This window comes from Hypomesus transpacificus, chromosome 13, assembly GCF_021917145.1.
Source record: "Hypomesus transpacificus isolate Combined female chromosome 13, fHypTra1, whole genome shotgun sequence".
Taxonomy (NCBI): Eukaryota; Metazoa; Chordata; class Actinopteri; order Osmeriformes; family Osmeridae; genus Hypomesus; species Hypomesus transpacificus.
The window spans coordinates 12,283,075-12,300,552 of NC_061072.1; the positions used below are offsets into that span (position 1 = coordinate 12,283,075).

At 43.9% G+C, this 17,478-nt stretch overlaps 1 protein-coding gene across 5 annotated transcripts in view; it reads right to left on the reverse strand.

Moving 5' to 3' along the window:
- LOC124475531 (dexamethasone-induced Ras-related protein 1-like) overlaps window positions 1–16,528 on the reverse strand; it is a 30,428-nt gene extending 13,900 nt beyond the window's left edge. For 2 of the 5 annotated variants that reach the window (XM_047032225.1, XM_047032223.1), the window contains exons 1-4: window positions 16,161–16,523; window positions 14,320–14,427; window positions 4,837–4,952; window positions 755–900 (exon numbers count right to left, since the gene is read on the reverse strand). In XM_047032225.1, the coding sequence (XP_046888181.1) occupies window positions 755–900; window positions 4,837–4,952; window positions 14,320–14,427; window positions 16,161–16,244 (454 nt within the window). In that variant the 5' untranslated portion in view covers window positions 16,245–16,523. Of the gene's footprint in view, window positions 1–754; window positions 901–4,836; window positions 4,953–14,319; window positions 14,428–16,160 lie in introns of those variants that run through there. The other 3 variants (XM_047032226.1, XM_047032227.1, XM_047032222.1) reach the window with 3 other exon arrangements.
- Between the last annotated feature and the right edge of the window lie 950 nt (window positions 16,529–17,478).

Sequence of the window (17,478 nt, forward strand, 5' to 3'; positions counted from 1 at the left end):
CCCCTTGTCTCTCTTCCGGTGGTCAGGTCAGAGTTCAGCAGGGTGGAGAGAAGGGAAAGGGAGCGAGGGAAGGTAGGAGAAGGAGACGGAGGGGAGGGAGAGGAGGAAGGAAAAGAGGAGGGGAATGGAGAACATGGGTTGGAAAGGGGAAGGAAGGGTTTATCAAATGAATGAGTGAGAGACTAGATCATATGAGGACTAGAAGGTTTGAATGATAATGGGAATTCTGTGATGATGTTTGAGAGTAGTGTGTTTTCATTACCCATCATCCTCATAGACTAATCACTGTAAAAGCACTCACACTGGGGAAAATTAAACCAACGCACAATATTTCAAATTGTGGAAATTTGATTTTTGTCTTGATTAATTGTGTGTGACTACATGCATCATTTGCTGATGTTTTACAAAAAGTGTATTACAAAGAAACCTACTGTGTAATAGAGGACTTAACAACACAAATAACTTATGCAATATGTTACAAGTATAATGATGAGTAACAGCCTTTAATTACACACAGCAATAATATAGTCACCACCACTACTCCGAGCACCGCAGCAGTCTTTCACATAGTTGTGGTAAGGTTATATTCTATTGATGCTTATGTACATATTACTTTATACCTTATTTATGTAATTAGACTGTAACAGCAACACTAATGTACTCTAAAAATGTTACCCAGTGTTTTGTATGACATTATGTTTTTGTTCTTTACTCTTTGTGTGTGTTTCTTTTTGTGTTTGCGTGCCACACTCACCAAGGAAGGTTCCGGTAAACCCCAGTGCCAGGAAACTGGTCACCACCAGGACAGACCCCAGCACCATGAGAGCTGCCCCCAGGTAGAAGACCTCCTGGCTGGACAACACCTCCCACCTCACCTGGGCCCTCATCGCCACTGTAATACTTGAGAGGAGGTTCATGGATTAGATATTGTTTCTGAGGAGAGACTGAGGCAGTTCAATCTGTTGAATACATGCATGTGAGTGAAGACCAAACTCCGACCCAGTTCTCGCTGGTTAAGATATTGATTACATCACACCAACCCATCTGGCTCCACCCCAGTAAGAACATCCTTTATGAGGGCTAAGTGTCATTTTAAATGGTATGTTGCATCCTTTTGATATGCTTTTCTCTCCAAACTTTTTCATACCTTCATATTATTGCAAGAATTAAAGATAATCTGCTCCAGTATTATGAGGTTTGATCTTCCTAGATGACTGGTGCCGCAGTAGTTTGATCACTGTTTTATCATTTTTTATTACCAATCATCACATTCATAGAAAGACCTTGCTATAGGGTAGATGGGCCTAGGGAGATGTTGCTATGGAAACACTGGGCCAATCAAAAAGCAGGGACTAGGCTACTCACTGAGAGGCACATAACTAGTGAAGAGTCTCACATGTAAATGACTGTAATGGACTGTAAATTACTTCTTACTTAGTTTAATGCTGCCAATCTTTGATCAACATGTTCTTTTATTAGGCTACTCAAAGTAAGACAATAACTACTGTCCATTAAAACCGGTGCTTTGAATAAAATTAAATAAAAACTGTAAAATGTACAGTTACAGTTAAGACGCAGACAGATCCAATCAGATTCACAAGTACACTTTATTTAAAAGAGTACCTTCGGTAATTAACTTTGATTCGATCACTTTTACTTTACCTACATTTTTTCATCAACCCCCACCACTAAACCAGACAGGTCCTTTTAAGTTCCACCACGATCTTGTTAGAGAAATCCAACACCTTCGGCTCTAGGATGACTTCAATTGCAACAGAGGCAAAGTAGTGAGGCTACGTATAACTGAATCATAGATTTGGCTGGCAAAGTAATGCAGGCCAGTGTTTAAGGCTTAAGTCTTCATGGTCACCACAACCACTCAAGAACATGTCCCTTTTAATTTCACACAATAGTCAGAACTAAAACATGATTTAGACAGGAAGGCTGGTGCTCTCTCCCACATTCAGCGTGAGGTAAACATACAGGAACCGGTAATCTGTCTTTTACAAAAATAAATGATTGGATTTTATCCTATTCAGGTGATGGTCCTTTTCATCTGCAAGGCCATGTACAGTACCAGACTTGTAGTCACTACAGGTGTAGTGATTCAGCTGTCCCACCACAGGAGAAACTAGGTGAATTGTTGGAGGGAATTTGGGTCAGCAGGCCATATTAGACCTGCTGGTCTCCTTTCTGTGATGTGGTTCCTGGTGTTGCATCAGGAATGAAAGGGCTACCACTGGGCTCCACGGTGGCCTGGAGGGGACAAACAGCCTATGTCCTACAGAGTTCAGGATTGGATGGGAGATTGGAGAGCAGGGGGAATGGGGCAATGCAGAAGCAGCGAGTTGTCATTTTCAGTGAACCTTTTGGACATAGGGTCACGTTTGACTTTAAACTTCAAATTCAATCTGGAGGGAATTATATTGGCCATAGTGGAGAGGATTTTCAATGCACTCTATGCATGCAGGACACTGCTAATGTTTAGATAGAAGAACACTCACTTCAGTGGTTCTCCTGGTGAAATAGATTTATCAACACATGGCCATAATTCTTATTAGTACTGCAAACACTTATAAACACACACACTTGTCCTAGTTTCATTGTTGGCCTAATGGTCTCTATGGTGAGCTAGGTGAGTGTGCCAGAGTGGAAGATGTGATGGCAGAGGTTGCAAGAGGCCCAGCGTGAGCAGATAGGAAAAGGTCAGCAAATAAATATGGGGGACGCATCTAAGAGCAGTCAGAGCACATAACCAAAACAACACTGGCCTGATTTTGATCCTTTTTCAGGCTCATCTCATTCGACATAACAATACCTAATTAACACCCTTTATTGACCAAGGCATTGGTTAGGAGGGAGAAAGAGAGAGAGAAACACAGAGTTTACTACATCCTAACTGAACTGTTTATCTTCTTTAAAACACTCTGAAACAGCAAGGCCAGAGAGAGGCAACAGACACACACAGAGATGTTTACAGAGGTCTCTTGACCCACTTGAGGTTCTTTGTTAAGAGAGACAGACATAGAGAGAGAGAGAGAGAGTTTGCCTCAAATCTATTGTTTTATAAAGACTCATTTGGCATACAAATTCTAAACTACAGTACCTATTTTTATCCGGCAAAACTTTATTGATGTAATTAAACTTAGAATAAATCTTAGCGCTTTGAGTCATCCACTTGCACATGCCAAGGCACTGAGACACTACTGCAGCTGCTAATTATACATTTACCTTTAATTATTCAGGGCGACTTACAGTAAGTACAGGGACTTGTGTAGGGTGAAGTGCCTTGCCCAAGGATATAACATCATTTTTGCACGGCCAGGAAACGAACCAGCGACCTTATGATTAATAGCCCGACTCCCTAACCGCTGAGCCATCTGACCCCTGACAGACACCAGCTTTATAGACACCACCTCACGCACAAGCAAATAAGAACAGCACACTCACAAATAGATACTCATAGATACAATGCACACACATAATAACTTCATTGTAGATTTTCATCTCAACTGAGCAGGCTAGAGGGAACAGGGTAATGGATAAGTTAATTTAGAATGTAAATGTAGGAAGGTTACTGGGCTCTGATGAATGACAACTGGTTTACAACTGGAGAGAATGGCAGTATTTATATTTAAAGAGATTTAGGAGACATTTGTGTGTGCTTGTCTCTGTTTGTCCCTCTCCCTTCCTACATGTGTGTGTGTGTGTGTGTGTGTATGTGTGTGCAAAGAAAGGGAGAGACAGAAATAGATAAATGAGACAGGAGAAATATTCTACAGGGGAACAAAACAAATTCACACAAACCAGATCCACACCAAGGAAATTCCCACCTCAAACCATAACAGATAGTCCACAACATAACAATCTCATGTGACATCTAAAGTCAAACACTGCACATTGTTCCAAACACAAACTGCAGCTCGCAGGCCTGGGAACTAGAAGACACCAAAGCCTGAAGATATCAATGACAATGTGCACTGAGAAAGTGTCTGCAAAATAAATACACTACTTGTGTTCAAAGTTAAGATCACAAGATATCTTCCTGTACTGTACATTGCTTGTGTATTGTTACCCCTGTGTGGATAAGCGTAGCAAGACTCTCTAAGACTACAACGGGACCTTTAAATTAGGCTATTGGAGGTATGCTACTGGACACACACACACACACACACACACACGTGCACACATTCAAAGGCGTGCACGCATGGATACACACAGGTAAGCATGAGTGGTGGTGAGAGAAGCTCAGTGGCTGCTGGTGCCATAGCAACAGTGACATATGTAACGAACGAGGGAGTGTGTGGGAGACAGAAGGGGAAAAGATGAGGAACAGGATGAGGAAGTAGGGTAGGAGGACAACCGGGGATGTTATGGTGTCACAGTACACACAAACACACCCCTTACACACACACACATGGACACGGTCATAAGGTGTTTATAAGAAGTTAGGATAACCTGACTGACATTAAGCATCTGATGAATGGACGTGAATGGATGGATGAATGTGGACTGCAGGTTAGGGAAACCTCCCACGGACAATGACTGCATTAAAATAATTAAAGATGACTTGTCCAGCAGTATGTCTCCCTTATGAATCAGCTTGACCTAATTAGGGGAAACATGCTGGATTTGGTCGGTTTGTGTGCACGTGAGAGGAACAGAGAGAAAGAGACGGTTTGCTACAGAGGAAAGTATAGATGTCATTAGAGAGGGAGAGAGGTGCACGTGAGGGAGGTGTAGATGTCGTTTGAGAGGACCGGTGAGAGTGAGATGAGAGAGACAAATGGAGAGAAGGGTAGCAGGTAGAGAAGGAGAGTGAGTGTCCATGGATACCTGTGGCTGCGGTAGACATTTAGCAGTATGATGAGGAAGCCTAAGCAGTAGCAGGCCAGGTAAGGACCTCCAAGCAACCTGGTCAGACCCCTGGTCCTGTGCTCCCAGCGCGCCATCTGCACACACACACACACACACACACACACACACACACACGCACACACGTACACACACAAAACATACATGATATTAGATATAGTGGCGTAAGACCTCAGATATGTCCAGAGCAGGTGGTGTGGACAGTACATTGATTTGGACGTATCAAATATAAGTGGCTGAACCATACATACAGTAGGACCCTCTGTGAACAACACATTTCATGTTGTACAAAAATCCATGTTGTTTGGACCAAAAGGACTATTGTATTATCCCCTCGTTGGTGCTTTTAGGAGCACCAGCCTCTCTTTCTTTCCTTTCTCTATAATTTGTCTCTTCATTCACAAATACAGATCTATTTTCAGCATCTCTTTCTCTTACCACAGCTTCATAGGTGGGCTGTAAAAGACAGCGTATATAACCTTGCTTTCTATTCTCGCTCCCTCTTTCTGTCATATAACACCATGTAATTAGGTTCATAAACTGTATCTACATGCTGCATGCTGCTCTGCTGACAGAGCTCCAGCAGGCAGTACAACAGGCCTGTGGTGGAGACAGAAATCCCATTACATGCTGCAGACGATACAGAAGACTGGGAGGAGTGTGAGGGCAAGGCTTGTGGTCAAGGCGCTTGACTGACATGAGTGTAGGGATATGGCAGCAGCCTCTCCTCATCACAGTACTGCTTTTACACATGTGTGCATGTGTTACTTGGAGAACTAACATGAAAAGATGGGCTTCTACATGGCCATCAAGTTTTGAGGGGAAAAGCAAGATGAACATTTTGTCCATGCCCATGTTTTAAAGGATAATTCTACTGAAATGCACTATCCCTTTCTCAATTTATTCAGGTCGTCCAACATTTCTGGTGTGTGCGTCCATCTGGGTGGGGCATCTAGACTGACATTTCACATTTCCATTGCAAAATGAACTACTTGACAGGTTTTGTAACAACTGTCGGTACATAGGCTTTTATTCTGCCAGGAGAGAAAGTAGGACAAACGAAAGCAGGATACTAAGTCTGTTAAGTCTTTAGGATCTTACGTAACACACTTAGAAATATACATGCTGCTTGGCAGCTCACTCTGTGGACTAGGGGTGAGTGGCACCTGGGCATTTTGTTCTTCCATCCACTGTACTACACAGCAGTAACCAGAGCACAATCATATTCAGTCCTCTGGCCGTCAAGCAGGGTCTTAGGTAACAGCTCACTTCCGACTCCTTGTCCAACCTCTTAGTACTTGGCATCTAGGCTATTCCTGACAAGGACAGGAAAGGAGTGAAGTGGAGAGGAGAGGGAAGGATATTGGAGCAAAGGAGAGCAGAGTAGAGCAGACTAGAGAAGAGTAAATGGAAGCAAAGTAGAGTAGAACAGAGTAGAGATGAGTAAAGCAGGGTAGAGGAAATGGAAGTAAAGGAAAGGAGATGTAAGTGGAGTAGAGTCGAGTCTGGTACCGGGTGTCTCAGTGGGTATTAGACCCAGTCTGGTCCGGTGGCTCCCCTGGGCTGTGTCTCCGGCAGGGGGCCTAGCTGCGGTCTAATCACTTTACCAGGATTAATGCACAGCAGTGCTCTGTCCCTGGAGCCAGACCCGGGCAGCAGAGAGGGAGGACAGGAGAACAGTACATGCCCTGACCACATGATGCACCACGCCTGCTAATCACTCTTCCTGAGGCAGGGCCGCTGCTGCATGGTTAACCCTTCATGGGGGGGAACTTGGCAGCACATCTGACAAAGATCTCTGGATTTCTACACTGGGTTTCTCACATCCTAAGCCTGTCACAGACCACATGAACGAATCAGTGTACTTACATTAGAGTCACACCCAACCGTGTCGAGTTACAGCTCGTCTCTGACAAGGTCAACAACCTCTCAAAACAAGGACTTTCCTGTGCTCTGTGCATGTTCTTCTGTCGCCTCCAAACATCCATCTTCTCCATCACGCGCCAACCTTCTGATCCTTTACCCTTCTGCATTTACTGGTCCAGCAGCACTATGCTGGGTGCAGAGGGTTTATAGTACATTTCACATGTAAGCGCTACTGGGCAAAAGCTGCAGAATAAGGTCATTATACATGATACTACTGTAGTGTTACTGGGAGACAAGTAAAGTGAGAAAAGAGGAGAGGGAGGAATAAAGAAAGAGATTTACTGTGTGTAGAGAAAGATAAAACTGCTATTCACTGAGACTTCTCTAGTTTGTTTGGGCCCACGACTGGACCACCCTTTATCAACTCCACAGTAGAGGAGGACACAAACCTTATACAATATACATATACAAACTTTCTCTGAAACCAAAAGAACTAAAACAACTATAGTGTACTGGATTTCCAATGCAACCCAGAAGGCAAAACACACTCTCTCACACACACAGAAGAAGCACACACCACATATACACAGATTTACTTTGCATAGACGTGCTAATCGTGGCATGGGCTTAACAGGTAGTCTGAATTTGGAGGAGAACAATAATTCCATCTGTAACCATGACAACAGATCCCACCGACAGATCCAAAGATTTGATGGATTAATCTGTAACCATGATAAGAGATTTCAATATAGACTGACAGCAGATCGATTCAGGCAGAGATATTAGTAGGAGGACCCAGATTGTGTTAGTTAGTTAGTACAAGATCTCATTCGCCCGAGGAACTGGGAGCTGTAATGCCCCTCATGATATGCTTCCTCCTGCTTAGGTCCTTATTGAAGCTGTTCATGCATGTGGGTGTTCCTAGCAGTGCTAAAACAAGTACCTGGTTAGAGTGTGAAGTGCAGAAGTTCATTAGCAGCACAGCAAACTCTCAACAACAAGTAATACATCACAACAGAGAGTCAAAGAACGCCCCTGCCCTTGAGAAAACTCCTGGATGTTTGAACTGAATATTGATGGCTGAATCAAATATATTCTTTGTGTGGCCCACCCCTGGCCTAAGCCCCTCCCATCTCTTTGAGAGGCAGGAGAGGGTAATGTATGCACTTAGATGAGTCTCAGCCTAGTCAACATCACAGAGAGGGGCGACACTGGCACAGAGATGTAGGTCAGACAGAAGGGTATGGGGAACTATGATATGCATGCCAAAACAAGTGGTCACAGTACCATTCGTTTTCAACGTCACAGATGTCATATACGACAGCAGATAGAGTTTCTGTGGATAGTCACACCAATTATCATAACAATTGTTAAGTAAATATAGTACATTTACTCTCTAAACTCAACTAAATTTCTGTAATTGCACGAATACAGGCCCACATGAAATGAATATTTATCCATTGGAATGCTCCCATCTCACTCCGAACCCCGCAATCTCTCTGACGCAGATCACAGTGGGATAATAATGACCCTAAAAAGAACCCTACTGAAGAGTTGTAGAAGGAAGACAGAGACGGGAGCCCCCACATGTAGCACCCTGTGTGTGCGTCATCCACACACACATCACAAGACTTTAGAAACAAAGATGTTCATTATTATCTCCACCAGCATCAGGAGTTGAGTTTGAACCCCACAAAACACTGAGCTGTTATCAACTGAGGTTAGACAATTACTGTTACATAGAACAGAACAACACACAGAGAGACTACTACAAAAGGTGACCCCTGCTTTGAAGCTCTGGCTCAAACATGGACAGCAGCCGGTGATGAGGAACAACAATGTTCTTCCAAGGAGCTCAATTAATTGAGAGAACATGTTGCCCTAAATGCTACCCAATGCTTTTATAAAAAAATGTTCTCTCTCTTTTCATGCTTCCTCTCTAAGGTAAATAGTCCTTGTAGTTTTCGTTGTCAGTCCCTACTCCCTGACACTGTGTTCACCCACCCTGTCTTTCATCCTATGCCTACTCCCTAAATTTCAATTACATGTATGTTCCTCTATTTCTGTATCTCTTCAATCCCTCCCTCCATCTCTCTCTCATGTCTAATTTAAATTCAAATCTATTGCCTCTCCATCATCCTACATCATTTTCGAACCACAAGCTCTTGTGTATCTCCCCACTCTTCCTCCTCTGTATATCTCTCTCCTTACGTCTCTTCTCACTGACTCATACCTGCCTGCAGCTGGGGCTAGGCCAATCAGGATCCCACAGTAGCATGCAGGCAGACAACAGGACACCCGAGGGGAGGGGTCCTTGTGTAACACCACCCTGCCTTTGGATTGGCCTGTTGGTGTGGCACCTTGACCAGCCCAGCGCAAGCTATTTCTGTCTTCAATCCCTGCTTCATATTCCTGCCACTTTAAGGGTCCTGGAGGGGAGTCTAATCAAGCTCTGAGCACCTGGCAGAACCTGACAAAGAAACAAGATTGAGAGAGAGAGATACATTCTGATCAACACTTCCTATCCTCCCCTCGTGCCTCTCCTTTCAATCTTCTTTCGTTCTGCTCTTCGACCATCTCTCCCTCTCTCACCTCCACTTCTCTCTGAGATACTGAATTTGTGGGTGACAGAGCGAGGCTGTAATGTTAGAGAGTCTATAAGGGGTGTGTGTACAGTTATGGAATGAAGAGTGCTGTGGAGTGTGCATGTCCACATGTACTGTTCAGATTCAAGACCTTGGTACTGACCTTCCGAGCAGTGAACGGGACTGCGCCCGACTACATCAAGTCTCTCCTGCAGCCTTACACCCCCACCCGCCACCTACGGTCTTCTTCAGACAACCGCCTGGTGGTCCCACCTCTCAAGACCGCCCGGTCCCAGCAAAAGCTCTTCTCCTGCCTGGCACCCCAGTGGTGGAATCAACTCCCCACCTCCATCAGAGACACGGACTGTCTCTCCACCTTCAAGAGAAGGCTCAAGACACACTTGTTCCGGGAGTACAATGGTACTTAGGAATGGTTTGCTGAACCCAACGCTAGTTTCCTCAAGGTTCACCACAAGGTTCAATGACTCTTGCTTAGACTGTTGCTCTTGTTGGTTAGTGGTAGCTGATTTAAACTGTTGTATTCTTTTTTAGTTAATCCTATTTTTATTGCTTTCCTACAGGTACACCTGCACTTAGAGATTAATGTTGTAATTTAATAAATTTAATTGTGTAATTTTTAACTTGTTTAACTACATGCTCTTATGGTTTCTTCCCTTTAGCACTATTTTTTGGTTGTTCACAATATGTACTTCTTGTTTTTGACTACCCGCAATGCTGTGGGGCTATCTTGTTGTTATTATCAGTGACCTATGCACTTTGTGAAGCTCTCTCTTGGAAGTCGCTTTGGATAAAAGCGTCTGCTAAATGAATAAATGTAAATGTAAATGTACTGTATAGTATATCAAAGGCTGTCTAGTTGTTCGGGTGGGGAGGTGAGACATGGAACACATATGTACAGTACACATGCCTGCACCCAGACACACACACAAACAGGCACACACACAAACAGGCACACACACAAACAGGCACACACACAAACAGGCATACACAAAAACAGGCAAACACCCTTCACACACCTGTGCGAAGAAGAGAAGTATCCAGGCACCTGCACAAACCCCACATGCAAACCTGACAACAGCTTGTTCATAAATATGCCTTATATTAATTGTTATTTCACAGCAGAATGCAGGAAACAATGTCTGTGTTACCCTGGCAACACATAAAGAGGACCGAAAAGAAAAAAAACAAGGTACCACTTTATGTTCATGTCTTATGTATCCTGAGTGCCCACACCTCATGTAGAGCAGACAAGCCTATAGTACATCTATTCACATCAGCCATCAGAGGCTAATGAATACGCTTAAAATATCTTCACTCTCTACTCCTTCAAAAGGGCAGGTGTCATACTGAAGATTGCTACATTTATTGTTCTCTCTATTTGAAAGCTCACTGGGAGGCTTTTAGCAGAGGGAATAGAAAAAGGAGAAGGAGAACAGATTCTCTGTATGAATATGAGTCCTAAAGCAGTGGTACTAGCCAGCTATGGAGTAGCACAGTATTTAGTTCAGGGTGACTCCCTAATCTGTTACTAAGGCTGCTAATGGATCGGCCACTATAAAAGTGTGGGGAAAATAATCTATAACTGTCAATATTGTTTAGGTGTTGTTGTAATGCCTCTTTGTTGCAACATGTTATAGATTTGATAACATGTTATAATGTAAGAAGATGATAATAGGAGTATGGGTCTTGTGTAACCACACACATTCTCTGAGCGGTGATCCTTATAGTTATCACAGCTGTGATCATTATAGTTAGCGCCAATGAAAACAGGATCAGATGCTCTGTTTCTACTTTGTCTAACTGCTAATGTTGCAAGTGTCACATGTTGCCTGCCATGCTGGACAACAACCCAACCTGTAGATGGTTCTAGATTTACATTAGAAAGTTACTGATTGGGACATGGGCTGGGAGCAGGTCAAGCCTGACCAGGATAGGAGAACAGCCAGTGCAGGGCCCAAGACACAACACATGTCTACAAGACACAACACATGTCTACAAGACACACACACATGTCTACAAGACACAACACATGTCTACAAGACACAGACACGTGCAAAAGACACATGTGTACAAGACACACACATGTACAAGACACACACGTGTACAAGACACACGCACACACACAACATCCCCTAATTACATACTGAAAAAAATGACGGGAGCACCTAAATTCTGCAAACACAACAGGGGAGAGATAGTCTCAAACACAACAGGTGGGAGATCAACCCAAACACAACAGGGGATAGATAGTCCCAAACACAACAGGGGAGAGATAGTCCCAAACACAACAGGGGAGAGTTAGTCCCAAACACAACAGGGGAGAGTTAGTCCCAAACACAACAGGTGAGAGATCGTCCCAAACACAGAAAGCGAACCAGAGAATAGAAGGAGACGGAGAGAGTGATAAAGGAGGAGTTTCTTGGTGTTGTGAGAACACACAAGAGAAACCTCGAGAAAGAGAGAGGGCCTCTTTTTCATCCACTTGGGTCTATTGTACTGTATGGTTCAAACCCCAGACACACACATACACATGTGCTGTCGCCAGTGAGAGGAAGTTACATTTTAAGTAATGTAATTAGTTGTCATAGCAGCTAATTGACAGTCTGTCCTCAGGTAAGTGATGTTGTTAGAAGTTTGAGTTTCTGCATATCGTATGGAGAACAATACCAAAATCAACCACAGCCTACGTAAGCTAGCAATAAGTGGGACGTTCAGCATATCCCTTTGTCTACTGCCTCAGGAACACACCTCTTGGTGTTTTTGTTTCTGGAGGGAACAATTTGTGCTGCTCATAATTTTAGGAGCACCAATGTGCCAGTGCTGTACACTCCACCCTCACAGTATGGACCCGGGGATACCTTCTCCCAGGCTGTCTGCCAGCTTCACACACACATTACAATCACGGTGTGCTCACACACGTCTCTCTCCCTTTCTCTCTCTCTCCCCCCCCCCCCCCCTCTCTCTCTCTCTCCCCCCCCCTCTCTCTCTCTCTCTCCCTCTTTCTCTGTCTCTCTCTCTCATATACACAAATGCAACAGTGCTTCACACACAGTACATCCACGCCGTGCTCACACACACACACAAGTCTCTCTCTCTCTATCTCTCTCTCTCTCTCTGTCACAGACACACGCCCGCTCACATTCACACACACACACACACTGTATATACGTACACACATACAGAGCCAGATGCCTGAGGGATGCCTGAATGATACACCGAGTACCATTATGCTACCACAGAAACCAGGTGCATTTACAGAACAGTACATACAGAATCCTGTATTACTGCTGTCAGCTGTATAACAGCTGACAGCAGACACCCAGTACATTACGGCCCTCCATACAGGGAAATGTATCCATTACACGCACGTGTACTAATATTATCTCTGTGTTAGCCAGCTTTGGGTGGTATTATTTTAACGTGTGACATTTTAGACAGCTTTTGTGTTTTGGTAAGCTTCATGACTGAGCTAGGCATCCTTCTCTCGCCCTTCACATACCCCTCTCTCTGTAGCAGTGATGATTATGGCGTGAGAGCCCACATTTTGCCAGTCAGCCAAAGAGTGGGAGCCGTCCATCCAGGAAATGGTGGGGGCCATGGTCAATCTGGGTGTATTTGCTGTGTTGGGATAGGGACATACGTGTGACATATGGTGCACGTGGAGAGGGTTGGCGTCACAGGGTCAGCCGAGCTCTCCGGGCCATCAGGCAAACATGCAGGCCATCCGTGGTAGTGTGGGTAGAAGGTTCTGGAAACCTGCTTTCTCTATATTAGTCTCGGTCTCTCACACACAGATGTACACATGAGCGCACTCACACAGAGTCACGAGCGCACACACACACAGTTATGAGGGCTAAACAGGTATGTGGCATCTCTCCTTTTCTCTTTCTCTCTCTCTCTGTTAGCATTTAAAAAGATATGTTCAAAATAAGGAGGGGATTTGACACCACAGAGAAATGACTTCTGAAAGGAAGGAGCAGTCGAAGCTAGGTGGATAAATAAGGGGTCAATACAGTACTGTTAGCAGCACTTTGCCAATCAGCACAGCCAACTCTGATTAAAAATAATTCCATCCATGGGCCCCATCTTATTTACAGATAATAGGTTGGAGATCCTCTCTCTGGCACACAAAAGCATGGATGCTGCCTCTACTCACACCGTATATCCGGGGGGCCATAATGTCCGGTGCTATTAGATAAATAAGGGTGATCAACATGAATCAATGCTGAGTCATGTACAGGTGTCCAGGAGGTGGGCAGTGAGGTGAAATAAGGCCCCCGTTTGTGAGGGAGTGTGCATGCTCTCTGAATCATACAAACAGGGGTCTCTGTTTTAGAAGACATCGACAGCGCATTAATTTTGAAAGAGGAACAGAGAGACGCAATCAAGGCATTTGTCGATGGAAAATATGTTTTTGCCGTCCTTCCTACGGGATTCGGTAAAAGTTTAATTTATCAGCTGGCCCCGATGGTCGCGAAGAAGATGGGACACAATGAAAACCCAGTGGCCATTGTGGTTTCTCCTTTTCTTTTGTGGAGTTGTAATCCTAAACGGAGAACTTGTTCGTATATGCATTGCCCTTTATTGTTTCGCTCAAAAAGGTTACCGTGTGAACAAGTACTCCCCCTACCCTTAAATTAATTTTACAACACCGGCAAAAATTGTTTGTATTCATTCTTCAAGCATACTGCTTGTAGTTTAGTTCTGTTGACAACAACTATGCGGTGCTTAACATACGTCACATACTCTGTTGCTCTGATTGGTTGTAGATCTATCCAATTGAGCGAAGAGGCATTTGTTTTCCAGGCTCGTTTGAAACACGCCCTTTAGTCAAAGCTCAACGGAGAGTTCTCAGACTCATATTCTGACTAGAATTATGAGTATGACAACGTCAGGCTACATGAAAAGTGCATCGTAAAGGAATCATCTATAGAGAGACCAAGTGTGTTTTTGTTGGTTGGCCCACACTCACCACATTCCAAAAGAAAGGGTTGAAGAGGATGGCGATGACGGCCACACAGAACCTGGGATCACACACATCTACGAGCCCCAGAACCTTGTCCATGACTGACAGGTCCACCTGGAAGAGAGAGGGAGATGGGGCAGGGGGGGAGGAGATGGGGCAGTTGGGGGGGGGGGGGGGGGGGGGGGGGAGGAGATTGGGAGAGGTTCAAGTTTCAACCTTATTTGACCCCAGAGGACAGTTGGTTTTGGAGAAAGTTCAAATACATTCTTCCACTGTCAAACCACATGGACATAAAACAGTTCATAGATTTCAAAGCGTGGGCTAACTGCAAATCTTCAACTGATCTTGTGATGGCTTCCCTGCAGGGTATTTGTTATGCTGACAGTCATACACACCAAGCTGAGTTATTATTACTATTATTCATACACACTACAACCTCCCATAGTGGTGAACTCCAGCAACATAGTGTCCACAGCCTGGCCCCAATCTGTGTGGGAGCGCTTGGGAAGTAGCTGATGGGGTTGGTTGACTATGGGGTTCATTTGATTGTCTTGACATCCATAAACAGTATGGAGACTCAACAACTTGAACCCCTAGGGCTTCATCCTCACAGTATACACTTGAACCTCGGCCCTGTCCTGTAATTGTGCACACAGGCTGCATGCTTTTCAAAAAAAGTACACATAACGGACGTAAAAAAAACTAAGAAAACTTCACACATTGTTTTGAGTCCTGCTGTTCCTTCTTGTGTAAAACAGGTTGCAGTCTAATTCATTGTGTACTCTATTGCAAAATAGCACTAACTGAAAATAGGAGCTGTTCACGTGTGTATTATTTACCGCACAGACTCTTGTATGTTTGTATTTTAGGCTATTGAAGGACTATTGAGAGTGCAGTACAGTAGCCTACTTGCTACAAACACCTTTGTTGAAACACAACAAGCTAAATAACAAGTGATCCAACAGAGCGCAATCATTTCCTCTCCAAGCACCGCTATAAATACAACTTCACAGACACCCACGCACACATGAGCTACCTGAACATGACTTCATCTGTCCACTTCAGTTTTTGCTAAACTTTTATATATTTTGTATTTGTTCACTTTTTCTGCCGTCGGCCTACATTGTTTAGTTTACGTGACAGTTAAGAAGTTATTCAGTTACTGACTCCCACACAGTTCAACAGCCGTACGAGCATGTTGCCGTCTTAAAGTATGGACCTTACTAATCACACAGTGGGTGCAGATCTTCACAAATGACCACAGGGACAATCAAAGCAACACAGTATGCTCTCTTTAGGGGTTGAATGCAAGTTGCTCCAAATACAAATTTTAATATTGTTTTTGTAAACTATATTAAACAATGGAAGTGTGATGTAATGTGACTGCTATAGAAACTGTGTTTTTTAGGGGGATGGCTATGGGTGGCTGGATAATGTCATTCCAAAACAAAACCAAGCAGAACATCAATATATTGGCTTCTAAAATCTATTTGAGTGGTTTTAAACCTTATTAAGTAATTACAGGTTACACAATTGATCAGTCTGCATCAGGGAGGCAATGGTGTATTATGCATGTTAAATAAAATGATCGATGCACTGCTTCGCAAAGCAACCAAAATAGCCTTCATAATGAAGCTGGCGACTAAAGATTATAATGTGGGATTAAAATCGACAGAAGTACATCCCCGTACAACACATGAAACTATCTGCCATAACAAGACTTTGTTAAAAAAAAAATCTAAATGATAAATAGGCTGTGCACATTTGGAAGTTCTATTGCCAGGTGATCAGCATTCTTGTCAAACACCACCCATGAACGCCACTGTATTGCTCTGTAATGTAGGTACCTTGCTGTAATCCACGTTATTAAACCCTCCACAACAATCCAGCACGGGAGGAGTCGCGACCACGTTAGCGCCGTTAATACACATAAACAAACAATCGAAAAGAACGTGGACACTTTATCGAGAGCGCGTTTCACAATCTACGGTTTACATAACTCTCTGTGAAAGTGTTATAGATTGAAATTGACTCGATATCTGGATTGAGATTAGGCTACAAAACAGCAGAACTGCTGGACACAAAACACACTTCTGACCCTGTGACGCGGTGCTTTCTGGGTAAGGTGGTTCAAAGTTCAGTTTCAGTACCAGAATAAGAAACGTGTCTGCCAAACCAGACAACGGCCAAAGCATTTTGCCAATATATCCAGAGATGTCTCTGTAGCACAACATGGACAAAAAAAAGATTTTCTTGTTGGTACAATAAAGTGAATTTTGTCTCCACAGTGCCCCCTAGTGTCTTTGATCACAGTAATACAGAAGGATTGACTAACAAATGTAAAGTGTACGAAGAGGACACCCACACACGCACACACACACACACACACTCAAATGTATCACTGATGAGCCCCTGTTGATGCCAAAGCACCAGCTGGTCTATTAGTCTTGGTGATGCCAACAAGAGACGGGTCAAGTGTGTAATGGAAGAAACATGTTGTAGTTCCAGGCCAGCAACCAGAGCCAGCAGAGTGCAAATTACGGGGGGGGTTGGGGGGGGATCTGACCCCCCTAATTAAGACTTGCTCCCCCCCAAAAGAGGTAAAAACAACAGGTCAGATGGGTCGATACGCGCCCTGGAGAAGAAGTTGACCCTCCCAATTGTCATTGTATAATTCGTACTCTGGCCATCAGCATACCACAGTGTTGTTTGTAGCCTTGTGCCTTATCTTCATCATCTCTACTCCTCTTCTTTCTCCCAACCTCTCCAGACCTCCTGTTGTTTGTGTGTGTGTGTTCAGACCAGTATGTCATATTAGAGTAGACTCCCTAGGCAGGCCTGGAGGGAAGGGAGCAGGTAGGGCTTCTTCGGTGACTGAGCGCAGTGTTCATTAATACATTCGATTTAACATCAACGTTGGTCTCTTGAGGTAAAATGCTCTAGAGAAAAAGTAAATCAACATGTTTTAACATATCAAATAAAAAACATACAAATACAGTTGCATACATTCAGTCCCACAAACACACACAGACATGCACACTCTTTCTTTCTCACCAGCAGAAATGATCAACAGAAATCAGATGTCAGACAGAGTGAGAGCACAGTATTCCCCTGCCTGTCTGTGCATACATCCTCAACAGGACTGTGAATGTCACTGTACTGTTG